Source organism: Nicotiana attenuata, chromosome 9, assembly GCF_001879085.1.
Source record: "Nicotiana attenuata strain UT chromosome 9, NIATTr2, whole genome shotgun sequence".
NCBI classification, from domain to species: domain Eukaryota; kingdom Viridiplantae; phylum Streptophyta; class Magnoliopsida; order Solanales; family Solanaceae; genus Nicotiana; species Nicotiana attenuata.
In genome coordinates, this window is record NC_031997.1 from 473,023 (window position 1) to 497,634 (window position 24,612).

Sequence of the window (24,612 nt, forward strand, 5' to 3'; positions counted from 1 at the left end):
CCTATTCATTACAGGTTGGTTATTTGTCGGTGTTCGAAAACTCTCAGTCAAACGAGTATTTTATAGAGAATCGACAAGAAATTCTATTAATAAGATAATAACTAACTGTTTTGATTTTTTGAAACACCTCGACAAATTTAGTAGATCATATACGAGGCCTTTCTTTATTGTGACATTCTTTTATTAAGCTATTATGGTGAGTTCCTATCATATAGTTACTAATCAATTACTTTGTATTGTCATTATCAAAATGAGACTTAACATCTTTACTCTCTAATCTCTATCTAAAAAGAAATTTAATTAGCACGATAAAGAATACCTCTAGGGCAAAAATAGCCCAAGAGGAGCGTACCACTCTAAAAATCAAATTTATTGAAGTGTGCGACCATTTCATCAAAGAGTTTAAAATTTTATGCGAGATGGTCAGTTAGTCAAAAAATTTAAAATGGTATTAGAAAATATAGAGTTTCTGATTTGACTCTCACCGTCATTCATTATCAAAGAGACTTTTCACGTGTTTATCTCGTAAAAAAGAATCAACCTTGCATGTAAAAGGACATGTTGAAGACGAGTAAATAAAAGTATATTTTTTTTAATAACTTACAGTTTTACGTGAAATGGTCGGACACTTCAACGAGACTTTTGAAACTTCTATTAAAATGAAAAAAAAAGTCTCCCCTACATCCTTATGAAACAACAACGTGATTTTTTTTTTTTTTAATGTCACTATAAATAGGTTGTCTTTCACTTATTCTCATCACCATTCTTCTTTGATTTCTTCAATCAATTCAAGAATGTCTTTAATATGGTTTATTTTAATTATTTTAATACTCATTGTGAGCTCAAAACCAATGGTTAAAGGGGAATCACTAGTGCCTTGTTACTTCATATTTGGAGATTCTGTAGTTGATAATGGAAATAACAATAATCTTACAACAACAGCCAAAGCCAATTATCCACCTTATGGTATTGATTTTCCTACTGGTGTTAATGGAAGATTCACCAATGGCCGCAATAAAGCTGATTTTTTTGGTTTCTTTCTCAACCCTTCTCTTTTTTCGTTCTTTCTTTTGCTTCCTTGAATGAATGCGAGATGCTTTATGTACCGGTTTACTCTTTTTACTTCAATCTTTATCTCCCTCGCTCTCTTTGTGCACGTATATAATGTGATGTTATAGGCAGGGGAAGAGATGTTATACTGATGAGATTTGAACCCTCGACCTAATATAGAAGGTTGATGCTCACCGAATTAGCGGACCCTCAAATCCCTTTCTCTTGACTTTTGATAAGGGCGACCGAGGATTCTTGGTCAAGAGGAGATTGGTACTAGTAGAGTCGCATTCAATACCGTCTTTTTGCCCTTTCAGTAGTAATCATATCGGTCATAAGGTGGTCTGCCACCTCGGTTGGAGAGAAAAGCTTTTGTTGTGGAAAAATTACTTTCCTGAACTTTTTTAATTGTATTATACTGATGAGATTTTAACCCTCTACCTAATATAAAGGTTGATGCTTACCGATTTAGCTGACCCCCAAATCCTTTTTTTTTTCTAACATTGATAAGGGCAACTGAGGATTCTTGCTCTAATGAGATTGGTGTTGGGTGTGCGAACAAAGTCCCACATTGGTAGCTGAAAAGATTGGGAGTCTACATATAAGGTGTAGGGATCTCTTAATGGTGTGAGGCCTTTTGGGAAAAACCGTGCGGGCTTGGCCCAAAGCGGACAATATCACACCATATTAAGAGTGTACTTGGGCTAGTTTAGCCCAACAATTGGTATTTGTTGTCTTTTTGCTTTATTAAACACTTTTCTGTGAGAGCTCACTCAATATTTTTTAAAACTTTTGCAAAGTTCTCCTTTTCTTAGAGTGAGTTAGTTTTGAATGAAAGTAGGTTTCATCGTGACTTGCATCTAGATAGGATAAAGGTACTTTCCTAATGATTTTTTTTTTTTTAATTTTTGCTACAGAAGATATCATACATATACTATTTTATATGAATCATATTACATTATAGGGACAATTTGTGAATTTTGTATTTTCAAGGTCTTGAATATCTGTAGTACTCCATCTGTCTCAAGTTATATATGTGTCAAACTTTCTTTTTTAATCTGTTTCAAAAAAATATATATTTTTTATTTATGAACAATTTGACTTCAAACTTTTTATTTTACACTTAATGGGATAATTTAAAGTCACACCAAATATTTATGGATTGTTTTAAACCACATATTCCAGAAGTCTTCATTTCTTTCTTAAATTTTGTGCCGTGTCAAAAACAAAGCATCTTCATAGCATCTTCCTTTGAGTTCATTTCTTCCCAATTTTTCTGCAACCTGGTATCTCTCCCTATATATGGCATATGGTTATTTCTTCTAAGCTAAAATGATCTTAACTTTTATACATTTACGACATATATATATATATATATATATACGTTAAAATTCTTGTAAAATAATTACTAAGTGGTATTAAGAATATAGCATCTTTTTTACCTTTTGTGCAGCTGAACTCCTAGGATTTGATAGTTTCATTCCGCCATTTGTATGTGCAAGAGGCAAAGAAATCCTCAAAGGTGTTAATTATGCATCAGGAGTTGCTGGAATTCGTGATGAGACTGGCTATCAATGGGTAAAAACTCCTTGTCACCAATTTTAATTCTGTTCTTCATATGTTTTCAATTAGTAGCCAAAAAAAAAATGGATAGCCCGGTGTATAAAGCATCCCATATTCTCACATGGTCCGGGTAAGGGTTGCTTGCCCGCACTTCAAGGGACGTGATGTAGACCGTTTACACTAATGCAAGCATTAGTGGTTGCTTTCACAACTCGAATCAGTGACCTATATGTCACACGGAGACAACTTTAACACTACTCAATTAGTAGCAGTCAACCATAATATATTATATTGTACTCGTTGTCCCAGCCAGTGTAAAAAATTAAAGAAAACTGTTGACATATAAGTCAAATTTATCAAAATTATCCTTTTAAATGAACGGTGGTGATAGTTTCACATGTCTTTTTGTTTCCTCTCTCCTTTAAAAGGATGAACTTATATATTAAGTGATTCGTAACAAGCCATGTCACTAAGGATAAAATAGGAATACTAAGATTAAGGTAGCGTTTGGACATAGATTTGATTGAAACTTGAAAAAAGAGTTTTTGAAGTTGTGTTGAAAAATAATTTTTGAAAGTTAAAGTTTTGTTTGGACATGCATTTTATTTGAAGAAAAGTCAAAGTTTTATGAGTGGAAGAAAAAATTTCACCTAAAAACTGCCCTAAACCAGTATTTGGAAGCTTGAAATTTTTTGAAATTTTTTTCCAAAAATACGATCATACTTCATAAATAAACAATGTTTTCTCAAAAAAATTGACAAAAAAAAAGGTCAAAATCTTTGACCAAACAGGAGCTAATAGTTTCCAAAAATAAAAGGGTGTCATTCGTACATATGCCAAACAGGAGTTAATACATATGCTGGTAAGTATTTGACATGTGTTATCTAGGGGTCGTTTGGTATGGTGTATAAAAATAATGCGGAATAAGGTGTATTAGTAATGCATGTATTAGTAATGCATGTGTTAGTAATGCAAGCATTAGCTATGCAAATATTATTTCTTATCTATTGTTTGGTGTGATGTATTAAAACTATAATGCATTGTATAATTTTTAAGAAAAATAGTTGTTTACAAAAAAGCCCTCCATATTCTCTAGCATTAAGGGACTTTAAGGACAATTTTGTCTTTATCCATACTAATGCATGCATTAATAGCCTTGGTATTAGTTATACACATGTTGAAAAAATGTACCAAACAAGATATTAGTAATGCATAAAGCTAATGCTTGCATTATTTTTTCTAATACCTCATACCAAACGACCTCTTAGTGGATGAAGGATTTTCACCTAGGTGGATTTAAAAACAATGCTAAACGATCACGTACACTCTATTGCGATCCTTATCCGAACCCTGCATGAATGCGGGATACCTTGTGCACCGAACTGTTCGCCTTTTTATTATATTATTATTATTACAATTTTCACTACATTGCATGGAATTGAGATTATACTAATTCCTTTGAAAATGACTATTTTAGGGTGATCGGTGGAGCATGAATAGGCAACTACAGAATCATCTTTTTACAGTTTCAAGAATTATTTCTATATTTGGAAATGTTACTTCAGCTAAAGACCTCTTAAGCAAATGTTTGTACACTGTTGATATGGGCAACAATGATTACCTCAACAATTATTTACAGCCCCAGTTTTACCCTACGAGCCTTTTGTATACACCAAATCAGTTTGCAACAATCCTTGTTCAACAATTTTCTCAACAATTAAAGGTTTGTACTATTAATTTCTTCCTTTTTTTTTTTCACATTAATCTTATCTTCAAATAGGAGTGGCCGGGTTGAAGGGCTAGCTCGCTTCGTGGGCTTTTTGCCTTCCGCAGTTGAGGTGGAGGGTTTAAACCCCGTTATTAGTAGGCATTTCAGTCCCCGTCCTCCCCCCCCCCCCTCCCCCCTCACCCCCCACTTGATGTAAATAATCACTACTAAAAAAACTGGAATTAGCTACGAACATCGTCGCTAAATCGGTCATAGCTAATAGAATTCTTTGATAATCTGTCGTTAATCTGTTGCGAAGTAGGATTAGCAACAAATTTTTCTGTTTTGCTACAGAATTTGTCCGTTACGAATTTCTATTTTTTGGGCTATTATCACTTTTAGCCCGCGCCGGAAACTATTTACATCTGGCAGCCGAAAAAGTGTATAATTTTTGTATATAAGATACAAAATGTATATATATACAAAAAAAATACAAATTTTATATATTTTTTCGGCTTTTATTTTACAACAACTATATAGTGTCATTTTTCCTATTGTTTTAGTAGTTTTTCTATTAAAAAAAAAACAAATAGGATGGCAAAATTGGGCTAGGAATATTCATGATGGGTCAATTTGAACACTGGCCAAGTTAGTCCCATCTTAATGACATAGACATTAGCGATGGTAGCTAATTTTGGATATTCAGCCGTAAAAATGGCTATGCCGTGGGAAAATTCTATTTTGTGTCTCAGATTTTTGTGGACCCAGAAGTATAAGATTGGGGTCCACAAATTTGTGAGACAAAAAGGAACCTCGCACAACTAATGTCAGTTGTGTGACGCACACAATAAAACTACTCCTATGTCGTGCCATTTTTGTTGTGTTGATTCGGGTGTAAATAAGTAGCCCAAATTGACATATAAGAAAACTTGTCAAAATATTCTTAAATTTTTTTGTTAGATATAGCCATAATAAAGAAAAAAAATTATTAGTTGTATTTGATTATTAAATAAATTTATAAGAAAACAAACAAATAAATTAAAACTTGGTTCAAGTTGGGGGGTTGAATTACGATCCATTATTTAGCTCATCTTGATCCATCTTATTTTGGCCGAAATAACCTTTGAGCGGGTTATTACCAATTCAGCCTATTTTAACCCGTCCAAATTTAGTCGTCCGACCCCGCTTATTCGACACCCTTGTCTTCAAATATTTTGTTGAATTAATTAATTTTTTATATTTTAGACTTTGTATAGCTATGGAGCAAGGAAGGTGTCTGTGTCAAATATTGGTCTTTTAGGTTGCTTGCCAGAAGAAATGGAAGTGTTTGGAAGAAATGCATCTGGATGTGTTGATTTCATAAATAATTATGTGAAGCTGTTTAATGACAAACTCAAGCTTCTTATTGATGATTTGAACACTAATCTTCCTAATGCAAGGTTTATTTACATAAATCAGACTAGCATTTCATCTGGGGGTCCCTCACCTGTTGGTAAGTTTACATATTTTTATTCTTTCTAAAATGAGTTTAACTTTTATTGTTAAAAGAATTTCGGAGTATCATGTCACTTAAAAGATAACTACAATTAGAATATATTAAAATATTTTAAATATGTAAAAAATTATTTGTTCTATCAATACATATACGCTACCTTCGCGTATCGGCCCCATACTTCTTTGATCTCCCTTTCTGCTGACGTAAGAAAGTGACACGGGCTTGGCCAGCTTTTTTCAAACTTGACGGTCAAGTTCCCTGCTACTTTCTAAATTCTTTTAACATAAATATACACTCCTTTTCTAGCTTATATGACAATATTTCCTTTTAGTCCGTCCAGAATGAACGATAGTTCTCCAAAACTGAGCCAATTTAATTTATACTCTATTAGTTTCAATTATATGATGTACTTTGATTTAACAGGGCTTAAAAGGACTTTTAAAACTTGTGATCATTAACATGTTATAACTTTATATCAAGTGTATGGTTATAAGGCGTTTGAAAGCCTTGTACTTTTAAACATGTCATGACATTTGTGTTATAAAATATTTTATTAAAGGTAAAATAAGTAGTTTAAAATTAATTATTTTCATATATAAAAATATATCATTCTTTTAGGAATGAACTAGTAAGTAAATAATGTCACATGAAATGAAACAGAAAAAATAGTGATTAATATGACAAAAGTGAAGAAAGTTTAACATAATGAGACAGAGCTAAATGGCACAATAGTCTAGCGGTCCGGTCCTCTCCCGAACCCCGCGCATAGCGAAATCTTAGTGCACCGGGCTATCCTTTTAGTCTAACGGGATGTAATTATTTTTGATTGACCGGTTAAATGTGTAACTTGCCCAAAAGCTTCACCTTAGCCTTGGCCCCCCTCATTGCCAACCCTACCCCAGGTCTTCCCTACTAGAAAATAAATTCTCTTATACTATAAAGTGAAATGGGTGAACTATACTCCACATGTCCTAATTTTTCGATAATAAAGGTGTATATTTATCCTTCAACTTTTGATTATGGTATAAAATTACCCTTATGTTGGATCTTTGTTAAGGGTCAAGAGAAAAATGTGACCTTTTTCTAACAACAAAGATGATATTAGACCAAAAATTTAAAGGAAGACAATCAATTTTGCTCCATTTAGAATCGGCTATATTAATCCTCACTAACTATATTCTTCTAATAAATTCATCTTAATCCAACATTATACAAAATAAAAATAAAATGCAAGTGAAGTCATTTTCATGTTCATTAAAGTCACGAGCTCGAGCCGTGAAGCAGCCACTAATCATTGCATTAGGGTATGATGTTTACATTACACCCCTTGGAGTGCAGGCCCTTCCCCGAACCCTGTATGAACGTGAAATGTTTTGTGCACCGGACTGACTTTCGTTACGATACATATATATACGGTCTTTACACAAATAGCCATCCGAATTCACCGTTTAGTTGTTGTAATCAATACGCATAAACTGACTATACGTGGTTATACATATATTATACATGAATTATACATATATTATACATCCGCTAATTATTTTTAATTTAAGCAGTTAGGTGGGTGGCTACTTGGTTAATTCTTGTATTTGGAATTTCAGGATTTACAGTGGACTCATCATGCTGCATAACATCAGACACTATAGCCAAAGGACAATGTCGTAAAGGTGAAGTTCCATGCAGTAACAGGAATCAGTATATTTTCTTTGATAATTTTCACCCTGCAGAAATTGCAAATATGGCCACTGCTAGAAGATCATTTACTGCTTTGCTACCGTCCGATGCATATCCAATGGATATTAGCCAATTGGTGCAAACTTAAAATTAATCTATGTGTTAATTCCTCTACCACAAGACATGTTGGTTACACAAATATAAAGAGCCAACTAGTATTAATGTGCTTGTTCTGCCCATTTAACACACAGTAAAATAAAATTCAATGATATACAAGTTTGTCTTTTGAAGCTATAATCACCATTTACTAAAGCCAATTCTTTTCAATACCTTCGAAGAACTTATTTAAGATTTTAACTTGATGAGTTAAGACTTTAAAGATTATTATGATTGAACTCATCGCATTAAAATTATGTATTCTGTTATAAATAGAATTCTATTTAAGGTGAATGTCTATATTTAGAGAGATTCTAGAGTTTATTATTTGGTGGCTAAGTCACCCTCTCCCTATAAATAGAGGGTTCTATTCCATTGTAATTCATCCCAAAATATTAATAAGAATTCTCTCTCCCCACATTTCCCAGCAATACTTTTCTTCTTCTTTTATTGTTTCATAACACGTTATCAACACGAGACTCCAAACAATTGAGTAGAAGCTTTGGGATTGAGCATAATGATTGTCAATTATTCCATGAACTTCCTTCATGATTAAATTTTAGATTTAAGGTAAGTATTTTACTTTATTTTACTCTTTTATATTCTTGAAATTCAATAATTTGATTTTATATACAAGCAAAGACAATAAAGTTTGATTATAACTCTAATGGAGTTTGAAAGAAATTATAACCACCCAAAGTGGTAAAATTTCTATGTCTTTCCATGATCAAATTCATGTATGATTATGGGCACAAAAAGTGGAAACCCGTCCCATTGAATTTGCTCCATTCTCATTCCCTTAAGAGAATGTGATAGCAGTATGTGATAAGTCTGAAAGAAGACAAATTATCACTATCAATATATCAATGGATGTGGACGTGGCAATAGACGAAATTATAATCGTCATCATTGTGATAATGAGAATAATAAGGATTCTCAAAATAAACCTTCACTCTGTGAAAGTAAAATTTGTCATCGATTTGACATGAGATTTTATTAAGCACATATAGATGATTATGATCCATTCATGATGTGAATGTGACAACATCTGATTTATGAATACATATTCATTCTTCAAAGAATATAAACGTGCTAGTGGTAGTGAATATACCACGCTCACCTCTAGAAGGAGGTTTGAGAGAAAATAAGAAAATAATGTCATTATTATGGCATAAATGGTCATTGGTCACGTACTTATTGTACGCCAAAATATTTTGGCATTGTGATTATTAAAGGACAATGGTAATGCAAGAAACATATCTTGCACATAATTTTGACCATAATCATAATGGTATAACTTTCTCTTTAAAAGAGATATTCACCATATGGATGTTGATGAATATGTGGTACTATAAAATTAATTGAGAACTCTGCAAGAGCCAATTATACTATTTTGGAGAAACAAAATTGATTACCAATAAGGTATTGTGTTGTAGTAAGTCTCAAAGAAACTTATCCAGTTTCCAAAGTATACGCGAAAGCGATTGATTATATTGAGACCATAAATAAAGGAAAGATTTAATATCTTCTATTACTACAACTTGTAGCGGGGTAATATGTATGTGAAAAGCTACCCGCTTTATTCTCCAGTTTGTACTACACAAACAAAAGAATGCCACAATTAAAGGAAGTTTATTGATATAAAAACTCATATCATAATAAACTTGGAGTTTATTGATAATTGCACACGTCATGGTGTAAATCTGAAGTTTATCAATATTGATAATTTATTCAGTTGGCATAATTGGTTTACCCATATCAATTTAAGTATGATGTGCAAAAATAACAGAAAATTCACATGGGTAAATATTAAAGAACTAGAAAGTTCTTTACGAATTCTCTAATGTTGCTTGTTCTCATTAATTAATAGATCAACTAAAATTGGGATTGAATCCCGTGAATACTGGAAATATCAAAGGTGAATATGGGCCCATTCACCTGCCATGTATACCACATAAGATGCATCTGTGAGATGGTTGCATGTGCGATTATTAACCCGCAACATGGTGTTTGCGAGGTAACTTGCACAATAATTTAATTTAGAGCATAATTTTCAGATTTTCTATTCAAGACAGTTCATCTTGATAAGTTGGTTTATATCACAGTTGGTTTAGTGAAATGAATTATTGAGTGCCTCCACTTAATAGCTAAACAATTGCTTATGAAAACAAAGTTATCTATATCAGTTTGATATATGTTATATACGAAAGTATATTATTTTCTCCCCTTACAAGTGGTTCATGGCCAGGAACCAAATAATTCCATCTTATTATTATTGATGTGCGGTGTATATTTTGATTAACACCATAAAGCACAAAGATGAGTTCTCAAAGTTGAGGAAACAAGTTAGTTTTTCTAACATGAGGGGGAGACATGATAAATAGTTGAGAAAAAGTTACGTGGAATGAATGATCATTTGTTCATATAGATCCTCGAATAAGATAATATGAATTTGAAGTTCATAAAAAGGATAATTCATGTGCAATTTATTGCAAACCATGCCAGTGCATTTGCTGACCCAAAGAAAGTAACTATATTCTCATTGCAAATGCTCATATTAAGTCCTAGAAGGACAAAGTCTATGGTACGCTTATAGCATACAGACAAATCGGTTTCAAATAAAACTTCTTGATAAAAAAAATGAGCAAATAATCAAAATGATCATAATAAAGGAGGCAAGTGATCTAGAAGATCACATGACATAACACTTCATAAAATCTCATGAAAGATTCATGTACCTGAATATATGAATGAAGAGATCTCTATGTTATGTCTTTATGAAAAAATATTGAAACTAATATAAAATGTTTGTCGACGACATCTATGATAGCGCTAAATATATATATATGAGGATCTTAAGTCTGAAGAAACAATTCGAATAGAATTGGTTTCATATGAAAGACATGTAGTTTTGAACATGTAGTTCAAACACTTGAAAGTATAAAGTCAACGGTATGTGCAATCAGTTTTCGATATCTTATATGTCTAGCATGACATGAAAACTTGATATGCATCTAAAGTCTATTATATGGCTTATATGACTTAACAATCCCTGAAGGATTTAAATTGCTTAAAGCATATAAAATTCATGGTCATGAAGTACTACATCCTCAGTGCAATTTGTGCACAAATGTATCTTGCTATAATTATATGCATGATAATATGATAGCAAGAGTTTTCACCTCTATGTGAAGATATTGAACTGACGATTCCAACAAGATCATATGAAGACAATTCATCTCTATCAAGGATGATGATTTCAAGGTGAAACAAATTCGTTCAAGTTAATATGGCTGATTTGTTTATCAAATATCTACCAACGATCTTTTGAAGATGGTGCACAAGATTGGAATAAAAATGCTTAAGGATGTAAATTGATGCTCTAATCAGGGGGAGTTAATACGCGTTGTACTCTTTTTCCCTTACAAGGTTTTGTCCCACTGGGTTTTCCTTGCAAGGTTTTTAACGAAGCAACCAAAAGGCGTATTGTTCTAGAATTTTTTTCCCACTGGATTTTATTTTAGTTAAGGTTTTAACGAGGCACATTATCTGGTAGATAGACATTCAAGGGGGGGTGTTATAAATAGAATTCTATTTAAGGTGAATGTCTATATTTAGAGAGATTCTAGCATTTATTACTTGGTGGCTAAGTCACCCTCTCCCTATAAATAGAGGGTTCTATTCCATTGTAATTCATCCCAAAATATTAATAAGAATTCTCTCTCCCCACATTTCCCTGCAATACTTTTCTTCTTCTTTTATTGTTTCATAACATATTCATATATGATATTTGTCGACTCATCATGCTGCACATAAAAAAGGTAGTCTGATGCACTAAGCTCCCGCTACGTGCGGTGTCCGGGGGAAGGGCCGGACCACAAGGGTCTATTGTACGCAGCCTTACCCTGAATTTCTACAAGAGGCTGCACATAGCAGATGAAAATTTATATAAAACCTACCCTAGTTATTCGGTATAGTTAGAAATTTATATAAAAACCTACAATTTTATTAAAAGAAACTTAAAAATCGGTTTAGTATCATATATAAAACGGAAAGTTCTATAGAACAACTATAAGACCAATAATATAACAAGTGATATAGTAGAAAAAATACTTGCAGGCATCATATATAAACTATAATTTTAAGCTAGAAGCTCTCTTATTTACAATGAACATAAAAATGGTCAAATTGAAAATCAACTAACAAAACCGTGCTAATATGACTTAAAGCGAACATTAGCCAAGGTTCTAATACAAAATTGTTTTGTTAAAACGTAAAAGAAATTCATATAAAATAAGGCATAAGCCTTTTAAACTTCAACATTGTCTGAATTCTTCAAAAGATGAAAGGAAAAGAAGAACATGGGGTTAATGTTTAATATACAAGAAAACAACATAAAACTTAGGGGAAGATCGTCATACCAATGACAAGAATAGAAGATTTGAAACTAAAGAAATAATCCAATAGCCTATTACCAAAAGCAACTGAAAATTTTGCAGAAATCTGGAGAAGTAAAGAAACTTTATGCACAGTTGAGCAAATGAAAAATTGCTTATTTCCATAAAACCTGCTAGATGTGGCACGTTGACCGAGATGAACCATTCCGGCTACTTAAATTTGGAGTATCTTTCTTCCACATTGCCTCTAAATGTTGAAAGCATCTCAATGGCCTAATAACCTGCATGTCGCAAATTATTCATGATGAAAAGAGGCACTTTATATATCAATAGAATCATACGTTATGCTAACTGCAGCGCAGATATCCTTTGTCCTTAACCAGAGGACTCGGGTTCAAGCCCAGGATATGGAATCGCCTTTGTTTGGAAGTGCTTTACCCTCCACTTTCCCAATGTAGGACTTCCCGATGTGTTCGAAATTAGTCGGGCCCAATGCAGGTACTAGACACCAGCTGGGAATTGCAGCACAAGCCATGGGCATATAACGAAGGTGCCAACATTCAAAGACAAAATTACATGCTACCCTTTTCAATGAACGATAACATGCCACCTTTACTACTCGAAAATGCAAATAACACCAAGACTCAAGGAAAAAGACGAAAATGAAACTAGCTCAAAACGAGAAATAATATTCTATGACCAGGTATGAGGACTGGCCGACTGGGCAAGGACATCTTCCTCGGTACAAAACCAGATCGGAATACTTCTTATTAATCAGATTGTAAGCATATAATACTTGGGCTGGCAATGTTACGCAATTCGTATTCGCTTCACATGAGCTACTTACCACATCAGAGCCTAGATACTGTTTTTTTTTATGCAACTCAGGTGATTTAGCGAACACGTCTTTATTTGATGAAACAAATGGAAAATAGTTTAGTTCATAGATGACTGAAATGTGAAATTCTCAAACATATAAACACCAATCACAAAATTAAATGTACAGAAACAGTAGGAAGGGGGAACGCAAAGATGGAATATTTACCGTCCAATTGTTCTTGCGGTCAAACTTTTTATAAATGGACTCAAGCCTTGGGATAATTTGCTTGAAACTTGGACGCTTCGCTGGCTTGTCACTCCAACACTCCTCAATCAACCTGGAAAACCAAAATCATCCGTAAATATTACCGCATTGGGTACAGCAGAATTGAGGGCATTTTCAAAGATCCCAGTTTACTAAATGCTACAATCTATCAAGTAAAAGACCTGGGTTGATCAGCTATAAACCTACTAATCCGTGAATCAAGATTGATAACATGTGCTACTTTTATTAAAATAATTCTCTTTTTGACATGTCAATTTTATCAGGGATACTGGAAATGACCTCCAGATCCAGCTTCTTACGTTTAATTTTACACCTAAGCCCTTTTGTTCAGAAACTAAATGGGAACGGGACATAGCAGCATCTACAGACACTCCAGAGAGTTGCATACTAAGAAGGTTAGTGTTAGCATGATATATTCGGTTAGTTGTCTCAACAATTTTGCTGCTTATCATTTTTGCATATCATGATTTTGTTAAGATAAACTTGCATAAATTCGCCAAATATAAGGGCACTTCAAAGAAATCGTGACGAATGAAGGGCAGCGATTCTAATTCTGATAAAAGAATGTGTAGGTAAGATTTATCGTAAGTTACTCCCAAATCAATTGGGTGGTGTTCATCATTAAGCAAATGAAAGAACTTGTTCACACCAGAGGATAATTGATTTTCACAAACAATGAAGAAATTAACTTTAAGGAAAGGAATTAATAAACAGACATAACTGATACATATTCTCATACTCCCTCGTTTTCAATTTATGTGAATCTATTTCCTTTTTAGTTAGTGCCGAAAAGAATGATCCCTTTCCATATTTGAAAATAATTTACCTTTATGCAATATGCAATGATTTATAACCACACAATTTATGTGTCTCATTTTACACAAGTTCAAAAGTATTCTCTTTTTTCTTGAACTCCGTATCCAGTAAAATAGGCTCACATAAATTGAAATGGATTGTTTTACAGGAAGCATTGATAGAACTTTCACAATGATTAATTAAAATAACTGCCAAAAATATGTATAAATTCGCTATAAGGATTCATCTAGAATAGCCTAGAATATTCTATTAATTAGGAAATTTGTATCATTATAAGCAAGGTAATATACCTTATTGGAGTAGACTAAATCCTATACAAGGAGTCCCGTTGCATTGAGTTCTACTATCAAGATAAATACTTTCTTCTGTTGTCTCACTCTTCACATGGTATCAAGCCAAAAAGAGAAGACACTCAAGTCTAGGTCCAAGACAAGGAATCCCATATTTACCCTAGAATTGCACGGTTTTTTATAGTCGTAAATTACCGTGGTTTATGGTAGAAACTGAGAGGGAAAAATAGAACTTACTCTTTCAATCCATGAGCATAAAACTTTGCGGGGGCTTTAAAAGGAGGGCGCTCTTTAGCAGCATATAATTTAGGTACATCATTTTCTTCCTTTGCGTGGAAAGGGGGGTAGCCTTCAATCATCTGAAATACAGCAATATCACAAGATAAATCATACCACCTGTATGTGGAAACAGAAACTGCAATATACTCACATCCTGACTCACTAAATTTTATCAAAACAAAGTTACTTTAACTTCAGCAGATATTCAAAGTAAATAGATCAGATCAGGATTAAAGTGAATCATTTATGTGAGTTGCAACAAAATGATACATTAGATGGTAGAAGATGAAAGTATGTATTGCCCGACATAATCACTGTTTCTAACTCATCATGTCACGCTTAAAGCAACAGTATTGCAACCAAGAAGTTATCATTTCGTGGCAAGCGATGCACTTCGAGAAGTGTGTTGTTTGGATAGTGCGGTGCAAGGTGATCTGAGCATGAAGCACTCTATTCTTGGAACTTGACTTCAAAAGAAGTAATAACAGAGAGAGAAAAAAGGAGAAAATCCTCCTCTAAAGTTTAACCAGAACGGAAAGAATTTTACCTCTTGTAAAATTAAAGCAAATGAAAAGACATCAACTTTGGTATCATATTCCTCGTTCCTGAAAACCTCTGGAGCTACATATCTGCCTATTTATTGCACGTGATTTTTTTTTTTAATAAAAGAAGCAGAAAATGAATATGTTAGAAGAAATCCAAATATATGTTCTCGAATATCAATCAACAGGATCAGATCACAACATCTCATTTAAAGAAAGCTTTTCAGAATCTATCAAGCAAATTTGAAAAAACTCGACTGACTGTAGACCAATAGTAATTCTGCATCCATGGTGACAAGCAACATATACACAAACATCCATTTTTAACCCGGTGTACAGCTACCATACCTTTTCCAATAGAGAAGGAATAGAGGTTGAGTGAGTAACTAAGAGAAGCAGTACTCACGATAACTGTCTTCATATGTCAGAGGCTTGTCTTCTTTAACTCTGCTGGTAACTTTCAGTAGCTTGCTTACTCCAAAGTCAGCAACTTTCAGATGTCCAGTATCATCCCGCAAAATATTTCTGTTATCTTGCTCGAAAATAATAAACAATTATTACATGAAGGAACTCAAATCAAGATCATGAAAGCTTTATGATAACTGATGCTACTCAAAAACTTGGCTAGGAATTAGTACGAATACATACGAAGGCTCAAGGTCACGATGAATAATTGCTTCTTTATGTTCATGCAAATAGTTCAGTCCCCTACAACCAAACACAATATATGAAGCTACGAAATTCAACCCATCTTGCTCACGCACATATAATATGTAACAAAAGCAAGGTTCAACATAATATGAATTTGAAAAGTATGACGAAATTACTTACTAAATAGCAAGTGCGACCTGAATGGGAAGAAATATTTGAAGAAAAGGAACAGGGGGATGAATCTCGGTTTTGTTTGAGAATTCTTATACTCAGCAGTAATAATCCAATCCAAGGACTATAATACATTGAAATATATATCCAAGAAAAGTTTTATAAATAATGCATAATGAGAAATTGCCTTTTTAAAATTTTTTCAACCATTTAAACACTAGTTTGCAATTTATAAAGAGTTTATCATATTGGCCAATAGCACAGAGTGGATGTGAACCTCGCGATGTCCATTGCAAATCTGAGAGCTTTTGTTGGTTTAAGCGCTCCTTTTCTATTCAAATATTGACGGAGGTCACCCTGGAAATATACGGCAATGGAAAAGTCATTTCAAAGTGATAGCTTTGTTGGAAAAGTTTCAAACATATTACTTATTCAAAAAGAAGAAAAGAAAAAAACGAGGAGAAAAACAGAGAAACAGATCAACAACATGAAGAAATGGATTGAACTATAAAGTTAGACCATTGTATATAAATGTTGTCAAATATAAGTATGCATATTGGATTATTGGTAGAATTAATAAGAAAGACCTTTGGTAAGTATTCCGTCACTATCATCATAGGACTACTTTGTGTTACGGCACCAAGAAACTGGACAACATTAGGATGTCTTATCTTCTGGAGCAACGCAAGCTCATCTCGAAATGCCCTCCTGCAGAAACCTTACTATTAGAGAATGTAAATCAAAGAATAAATGAGAAGAGCTAAACAATGTGAATAAGCAACTGCAGTTTTCCCCCCTTGTAAGTAGAAAAATAGAAGCAATATCAGTTTTATTCACTCACACTTTATCCTCATCAGCAATCACATCCTCCCCAAACTTTTTTACAGCAACTTGTATTCCACGCCATAAGGCAATATGGAACGTCCCCTACAATATCTTTGGATCAGCAGAGAAGTAGAGAGAAAATTTCTACATTGGAGCAAAAAGATATTCTAAGCCACTTCAGCAAACAATAAAATGAGCCATCTCAAAATTCTTCTAAGCATCAGATTATACCAACATTAATCAGCAGATAGTTAGTCAAGGTGTCAAATGTAATACCCCGGGCGAATCCCAAATCGGCAAACACGGGAGAGATGCCGAGTAACAAGTATATAAGAAAGCATGCCTTAGACCCTAGTGACGTATTTTAAACCCGTGCAGGCCTAGGCCCAAAATGAATCCAATATGCATACTTGTGCGTTAAAGCTTAAAGCCAGAATCTAGATGAACTCCTGTCAATCTCATTAATGGTTAGCGTACCCAACACGACCATAGAGCGCAAGGTTCAATACGTGAGATGTAACATCAACTGCTAGAAATACATTTAAGGAGGTGCCAGCTAACCCTCGACTGAGTCCCATGTGAAGCTCCGCAATAGTCTTGTCAATTTTCTTGTCACGCTAACCTGTGCTAGTAGCAGAGACATGAAATAACTAACTAGGAATGCTCGATAGAGTGCTTTTTTCAATCAACACTTACTTTCCCCCTTTTGACAATATCTTTTCTGCCAACATGTAAGTATTTTCGCTACCACTTTCTTCTATAGGATTCCACATTGTTGTGTTTCTATTTGATGAGCCCAACGGTGGAGCACCTGTGCCAAAACTGTCAAATTATTCACTTCAACCACTAGGATGATCTCACACTTCCACGGTCGAACTTTTGACCAAACATTGCCTGAAACCAAGTAAGCAACTGTCTCAAGGCTTTCAGCTGGTTCCTGTTGGCATTGCAAATACTAGAATATAGTCTGTGAATTAGAGGTTTGTAACTCTAGCAATGCCTTTCAGTTTTCATACACCTTATCTTCTTTCCTTTCAATTTTTATTTTCAAAAACTTCACTCACGGGATTGCATAGAAACAGTGGTTTCTTACTTCGCCTTGTCCTTTCTCCCTTCTCTTTCCTCTACCATTTCCCTGTTCTCGTCTTCTCTCAATTTTGGAGTAGATATTATATTCTCAAGTAACCTTTAAGGCTTTAACGTTTTCCCAATGCCCATCACATGTATTTTTCCTGAACCTGGTCCTTTAATATATGACTATCTGAAATTCTTCAATGACAGGCTAACCATAAACTAGTCTGTGGAAACCCTAGAAGCAATTTTAAATAAGAAACTGTACATTATTACAGCTCTAGAATCTTTGACGGGACAGGTACCAGTCTAAAGGCTCAAGTCAAAATTCCCTAGTTGATATCAAGTCATAAACATCAATGGCTACCAAAAACTACAACCAGTTAGCCTAAAGGCAAAGTATCACCAAAGAAAAAAAAATTACGACTGCAAAAGGAAAAGAAATATGACACAACAGTAAAATTAAATAAATAAGACTAGGAAGACATGAGCGAAAAAAAATATATTACCTTGCTCAACTCAATGCTATTAGTAAAATCAAGTTCTTTAGCATCGATTTCATATTCCGGCACTTCACGACAAGTATTAACATGCATGGGAGCCATCTGGATGAAAATTAATTTAGACAGACATCAAAAGCCAAGCAACTCTTATCACAATAAAGAAACTAAAAGCTTTTTCCCTGATCAGTAGCGAAAATGCAAAGCAAACTTACTGGAGGCTTGGCACCGTGTTTCTCCAGTAGCTTGATCACTTCATGATTTTTATAATGTATTGCATCTGCAAGCGGCTGCTCAAGAAAGATCAGATTGTTGCCAAAAATATAAGCTAATAGGAAAAACAGGAGCACTCAAATTTCGTTCCAACTAAAAGTGTGTCCCTAAAAATTTGAGAAATAACATTGTCACTTGTACATTCTTTAAGTTTCCTAGAATGCTCCGAGGAACAATACTCCAGTGTCCATGAGATTGCACAGCGTTAATATGAACCAACAGCGAACTAAACCTCTGCCCTATCAAATAAATTTCATAATTTTTCTTCAATTAGTCAAATGACTCTTACACCCTAGGGTCACAGCCTAAGGAGATTGAAGAAATTATAGTAGATATAGGAGGTTGAGAAACTGGCAGTAAGACAATCTCAGACAAAGAGTAAGAATTACAAAAGGCTAAGATTTCTCAAACCAGCTCAAGTCCTGGTTCTCCTGATTACATTTTGTAATCTTAAACCAAAAAAATAAAGAGGAAAAAATGGATTTGCTATTTATACTACTCATCCTCCCACTCTACAGTATATTTTATTGTCAAAACTCTATAAATATTTGCACTACTCCCAAAGGAAGAAGAAAAGAAACAGCTAGAAGGAAGCAGGAGCCAGAAACAAAGAGGGAGGCAGAGGAAATGAGGAGAACAGAGCGGAGAGGAGCGAACCATCAGTTTTTAGGGTGTAGGACTAAAACTGTCCAAATTTTACATACATTAAGCACTATTTCCATTAAGTGGTATATATTAAGTACCAAAATATTTCAACCCTCATACATTAAGGACCAATTTGATCATTTTCTCTTGTTGTGGTATATGTTTAAGATGAAGAACAACTATTACATCTCCATGCATATGTCCTCATCTTAAACAAGAGTCACACATCATGTAACTTTGAAAAACAAAAATATCTTAAAGCGAACATCTATCAAATAAAGTATATTAAACCAGACAAAAGCCGGCGGTCTACAATATTTACATGACCTAGGATGGTATTAATATCCAGTCCACCACCCTTGTTATGGTTTAATATTAATTCTTTGTCATGTCCACCCTCTAGGATATGATAATAACCTTAGTAATGCCCCAAGGGTGGCCTAACGGTTGAAGCGCTAGAGTGATAATCTTGGAATCAAAGTTCAAATCCCAATTGAGACTACACAAGGAGTACTCTTTCTATCTGCCTAAACCATGCCGGGTAAAGTTGCGCAGTACCTGTGTTAGCGGATGGAGATACTAGGTGGAATAGTTGAGTGTCCACAAACTGACCCGGACACCAAATATTAACCGGTAAAATTGGGCAAAAGGAAGGGAATACCAGGCAATTGAGCAATACTACTTTGAATAACCAGCTACGAGCCCAAAAGTAACCTTCTTTTTCTCATAAGCTGTATACCAGAAAGTAACTATACCAACAACATCAAACCAACAGAAAATCATAGTGATATTCAGAAACGGATGTAGTGCATAAGTTAGAGGTTCATCCAAATCCAATAACTTTAGTTTGGACCCTCTTTATACAACAACAACAATAACAACAACAACGACAAACATAGTGAAATCCCACAAGTGGGGTCTGGGAGGATAGTGAGTATGCAGACCTTACCCCTACCTTGTAGGTAGAGAGACTGTTTCCGATAGACCCTCGACTCACGGAAAGCAGCTCAAACCCTCTATAAGTGTTAATAAACTTACTAAATGAGTATAAATAAAAGGTCTGGAACCTAGTAAACTGAACTCAAACTCATAGGGGTCGTTTGGTTACCTTGTGGGATAGACAACGATATCTATGGGTAGGATATCCCATGGGATTAGCTATCCCACCCTCTATATGGGGTAGCTAATCCCATCATTTTTATATAAAATTTATCCATCCACTAGCTAATACCCATAATCCAACATGGATTAAATACAATCCCATATTCTATCCCGGGATTAGTATTCTTATCCCGGTAACCAAACAACACGTAATGTTCAAACCATGGATCCGCCTCTAGTGACAATCAAACATCCACAAACCAAATAGCCAAACAATTTACATGTAACAAAAAGTGATATGATCATCATTGTACCGTGCTACCCCAACGATCTTTAGGATCAACTTGAGCACCATTATCAAGCAACAGCTGCACAACATCAGTGGAACCTTGGCAAGCAGCAACATGAAGTGCAGTCCTCTTATCAATGTCCCTAAAATTAACATCAGTTCCACATTCCAATAGCTCTTTTATCCCTTCTATATCAGCCTCGTTCGCTGAATACATTAGCCTTACCCTTGGATCAATATCAATTACAACCCCATCTTCACCATCTTCCCTTTCACCTCTCTCTGGTGCTAAAGAAGACTGTTTTCCCAATTTGAATCTTACAGGTGAATTGGGTTGTTCCATTTTTTCAAGTAAATGACACACAAATTACACTAAAACACTCAACAATTAATCTTGAAATAAACGTACCAAAAAAAATATTCAAGAATCCACAATTGCAAATGGGTATTAGCACAAATTAGTGCTTGAATCGAACCTTTCATCAAATTGGGGAATAAAGATTAAGAAAGTAGTTGGGCAGTGGCTAGAGAAGTTACGAAAAAAAAATGTAAAACCCTAAAATTTTGAAAAAATTAAAGGTTTAAAATTCAAGAATCTCCTTTACAATTAAGGAGGTAGGTCCAATTCTAAAACAAGAATTTGCTATAATTCATTACAAAATAAAAAAGGTGACGTTTAAATTTGGAAAATTAGAAAAAAAAGTTCTTATTTCTAGTATTTCACGCCTTCACTCATTCCTGATTTTTTTCTTTTCTCCAGCGGTTTCTGACTATAAAACAGCTCACAGAAATCTAAAAGCGACAAAACTTTATGCAAATAAAGAGAAAACAGAAGTTATACTGATTTTTTCAAAGGGTTTTAAGTAGGCATGACGACAAAGTCGCCCTTTTTCCTTTGATTTACTGTCAATTTTCCATTTATTCCACCCTACATGTGACTCTATTGCCCTGCAAATTCCAACCACATATAATTGAACTTTGCTCCTCTTATTTTTTATTTTTTATGCAGTAATTAAAAAATAGCTAGATTTACAAGTGATAATTAAAAAATAACCACAGTTTCAAGAGTAATCGAAATACAGTCACTTTTCATGTAAAAATAAATCAGAAGGAAAGCATTATTCAAAATCCGGAAAATATTCCAGCATAATATACTGGAGTTCGAATTTTTTACATGTGAACTTCCAGCATAATATACTGGAGTTCCAGCATAATATGTTGGAAGCTCATACACAGGTGCTCCAATCTCCAGTATATTATGCTGGAACTTTCTGTGTGCTGGAGTTCCAGCATACTATGCTGGAAGTTCATACACTGGTGCACAAATCACCGCGTTGCAGCAAAATAGTGGCTATTTTTCAATAACTTTACAAACGCATTACCAGCCCGAAAACTGGCTAGCCCGTGCTATTTTCACTTCGTATTATGGTTCAAATTCATACCATATAGGGTCAATTAAAAAGAAAAATATTCCTACTATAATTTTTTCTGTTCACTTACTTGACCTGAAATTTAATGAGTTCAATCTTATTGTTACTCTAATGGATAAATTAGTGAATGGTTGTTTAGTCAAAGGTAGATGGATCACCAATATTTATTAGGTGTCAACTAAATCTTACGTTTTCCAATTCGTACAGCTGCATCAACTATACATTAACAAAAGAAAAATGGAGAAGAGTAGGCAATTGGTTACATGCACTTAGGCTTTTTCTTCTTTAGGATATTAATGATTGGCTATTTCTAATTATGTATATAAGTCAAAGAAACAAACTCATGAATATTTTCTCTTCTTTTTTTTCTCTTTGCAGTCGTTGATATTTATTTAACATATCTTGAGTATGACCAACAGGAATTATGATAAGGGAACGATTTACCCCCAATATGATACTTTCAGGCTCGAAGTTGAATTTAGTCTGCCAGACACCAGGAGGAAACCAACAAATAAACCTCTCTTAAGTATGTTGTGTTCTCATTTGTTGAATAATTTTTGAACTCCAAAAATTTTCGTTCTTTGATAGAGAGAGAAACTCTCTCCCCTCTCTCTACATTCCCTACCTCTACCTCCATTTTCATGGAAGCTGTCTCACTATCCACTCACTCAACCTCCCAAATCCCACCCAAACCATCCGATATACAGCAATATTGTGAACAAATTAATTCGCATAATCCTTCTTCTAGTAGGGGAAACCAATTGATTGATGTAGAGAACCCCCTCCCACCAATTATGTTGGATACTATACCCCTACCTCAAGGTTCTCCATATAAGGAAGCACTTCTATTGGACACTATTAGCGGCCAGATTACTCAAAATCCCATGCAACCACGAACCACTCAATTTTTTCCCATGCAACTAGTATAATTCCTATGGTCTGCCTAGCCATATGGCCACTCCACAAAACACCATAGAATCAAATGATAACCTACAAGTTTCCTTTTCAGTAGGTGATCTTCAAAGGATATACCAACCATGGAAATACTCTCTCATTATTAAGCTCATGGGAAAACGTATCATCCACCAATATCTCAAAAGAAAGATATACCAACTGTGGAAGCCAAACGAGAAATTCACCCTAATGGATCTAGGGGCTGATTATTTCATAGTAAAATTCTCCAAGGAGGAGAATATGTCCAGAGCCCTTAATAATGGACCGTGGTTCGTTAATGGATATCATCTATCCGTCCAAATGGGAACCTCATTTTGTAGCAAGTGAGGCAAAACAATTAAAATCAGCCGTGTGGATTCGATTACCTCAACTCCCTACTGAATTCTATGACTTAACCATTCTCCAAAAAATAGGGAATACTACAGGTCGTTTATTGAGGATTGATGCCTGCACTTCCTCAACTTTAAGAGGAAGATATGCTCGACTTTGTGTTGAAGTTCCTATGGACAAACCAGTAAAGCCATTTGTCTATATTGGAAATTACAAACAACAAATACACTATGAGGGAGAAAAATTTTTATGTATTAAGTGTGGGAAATTAGGCCATAACCAATTAAAATGTTTAGTACCCTCATCACCCCAAAAAGCAAATGATATCCATAGAACAATCACAGGACCTCAACAACAAGACTCCTCAAGCAATTGGGTAACTGTCACGTTCTGCAAGAAGAAGAAAGCCAATGGAGTAAGCCAAGGTTACCATGCAAAGGGCAATAGTCAAGGTACTCATCTGAACTCATCTCACACAGTTACAGGTATGATCTCTCAACCTCATAATGATTCCTATTATACCCCTAAAAATTTGAATAATGAACCATCCTATACTACTGGTACCATGCCAAAGAATAAACAGTATAAGGAAAAAAACAGCTTTCCCAATTCTGGCAAGAATCCAAACATCTTTGAGGCTCTGAACTCCATAGAGCACATGGTTTTGGGAGATGGTTTAGAAGACAATCCGGATCCAATCCCTGCTGCCAATGCATGCTAAGTAGAAAAGACAAAATTAAACATGTGTCAAGTAATAATCCCACATTGGAACCACATTCCAATCATTGCAAGAAGCTTCCACTAAAGACAAACCTAGAAATGACTTGATTGCCCCTAATCTACCATGCACCACTAGTGCTAATCCTGATCAAACTACTACCCCTACCCACCCTACACTACACTTGGCCATGCATGCAAAGGAGGATGTCCAAATGGCAGAAAATTCAGAGTCCCTAGCAAACTCAATATCCTCCAAGGATATTATATATCAACACACGCTAACCCAATTACCGGACATGCATGAAAAGACCATTATTGCAATCAACAATCCTACAAACTCTATAACTCCTACTACCGGTATAAACGTCTTTAATACCAGCCAAAACAACAATGCCAAGACTACCTCTAACAGCAAGAAGAAGATTACGGTTAATTCACCTAACAAACCAACTCAGACCCTCTCAAATGGCCAACCCTCCACAACTTCCTCCTCAACTACAGAACCAACCCCTCTTCTTCACACCACCCCCCCCCCCCCCCAGAACTACCACCGAACGTAACCCAACCCGAACCCGTC

The 24,612-nt window shown here is 34.7% G+C and overlaps 3 protein-coding genes across 3 annotated transcripts; 2 read left to right on the forward strand and 1 right to left on the reverse strand.

The window, feature by feature from the left end:
- Positions 784–4,408, forward strand: LOC109232462 (GDSL esterase/lipase At5g45670-like). The gene is made up of 4 exons (XM_019398236.1): positions 784–1,032; positions 2,504–2,628; positions 4,091–4,336; positions 4,394–4,408. Exons 1-4 carry the CDS (start codon positions 795–797, stop codon positions 4,406–4,408), a joined length of 624 nt encoding a protein of 207 aa, XP_019253781.1. The 5' UTR covers positions 784–794.
- LOC109232719 (GDSL esterase/lipase At1g29670-like) lies at positions 5,566–7,932 on the forward strand. The gene is made up of 2 exons (XM_019398463.1): positions 5,566–5,813; positions 7,418–7,932. The coding sequence occupies exons 1-2, from the start codon at positions 5,639–5,641 to the stop codon at positions 7,636–7,638; spliced, it is 396 nt and encodes a 131-aa protein (XP_019254008.1). The 5' UTR covers positions 5,566–5,638; the 3' UTR covers positions 7,639–7,932.
- Positions 11,916–21,543, reverse strand: LOC109231930 (serine/threonine-protein kinase HT1-like). Its single transcript, XM_019397524.1, has 12 exons — positions 20,627–21,543; positions 18,509–18,583; positions 18,303–18,398; positions 16,739–16,824; positions 16,485–16,605; positions 16,175–16,254; positions 15,724–15,783; positions 15,482–15,600; positions 15,081–15,166; positions 14,492–14,613; positions 13,089–13,200; positions 11,916–12,324 (listed from the first exon to the last, which is right to left on the reverse strand). The coding sequence occupies exons 1-12, from the start codon at positions 20,942–20,944 to the stop codon at positions 12,217–12,219; spliced, it is 1,383 nt and encodes a 460-aa protein (XP_019253069.1). The 5' UTR covers positions 20,945–21,543; the 3' UTR covers positions 11,916–12,216.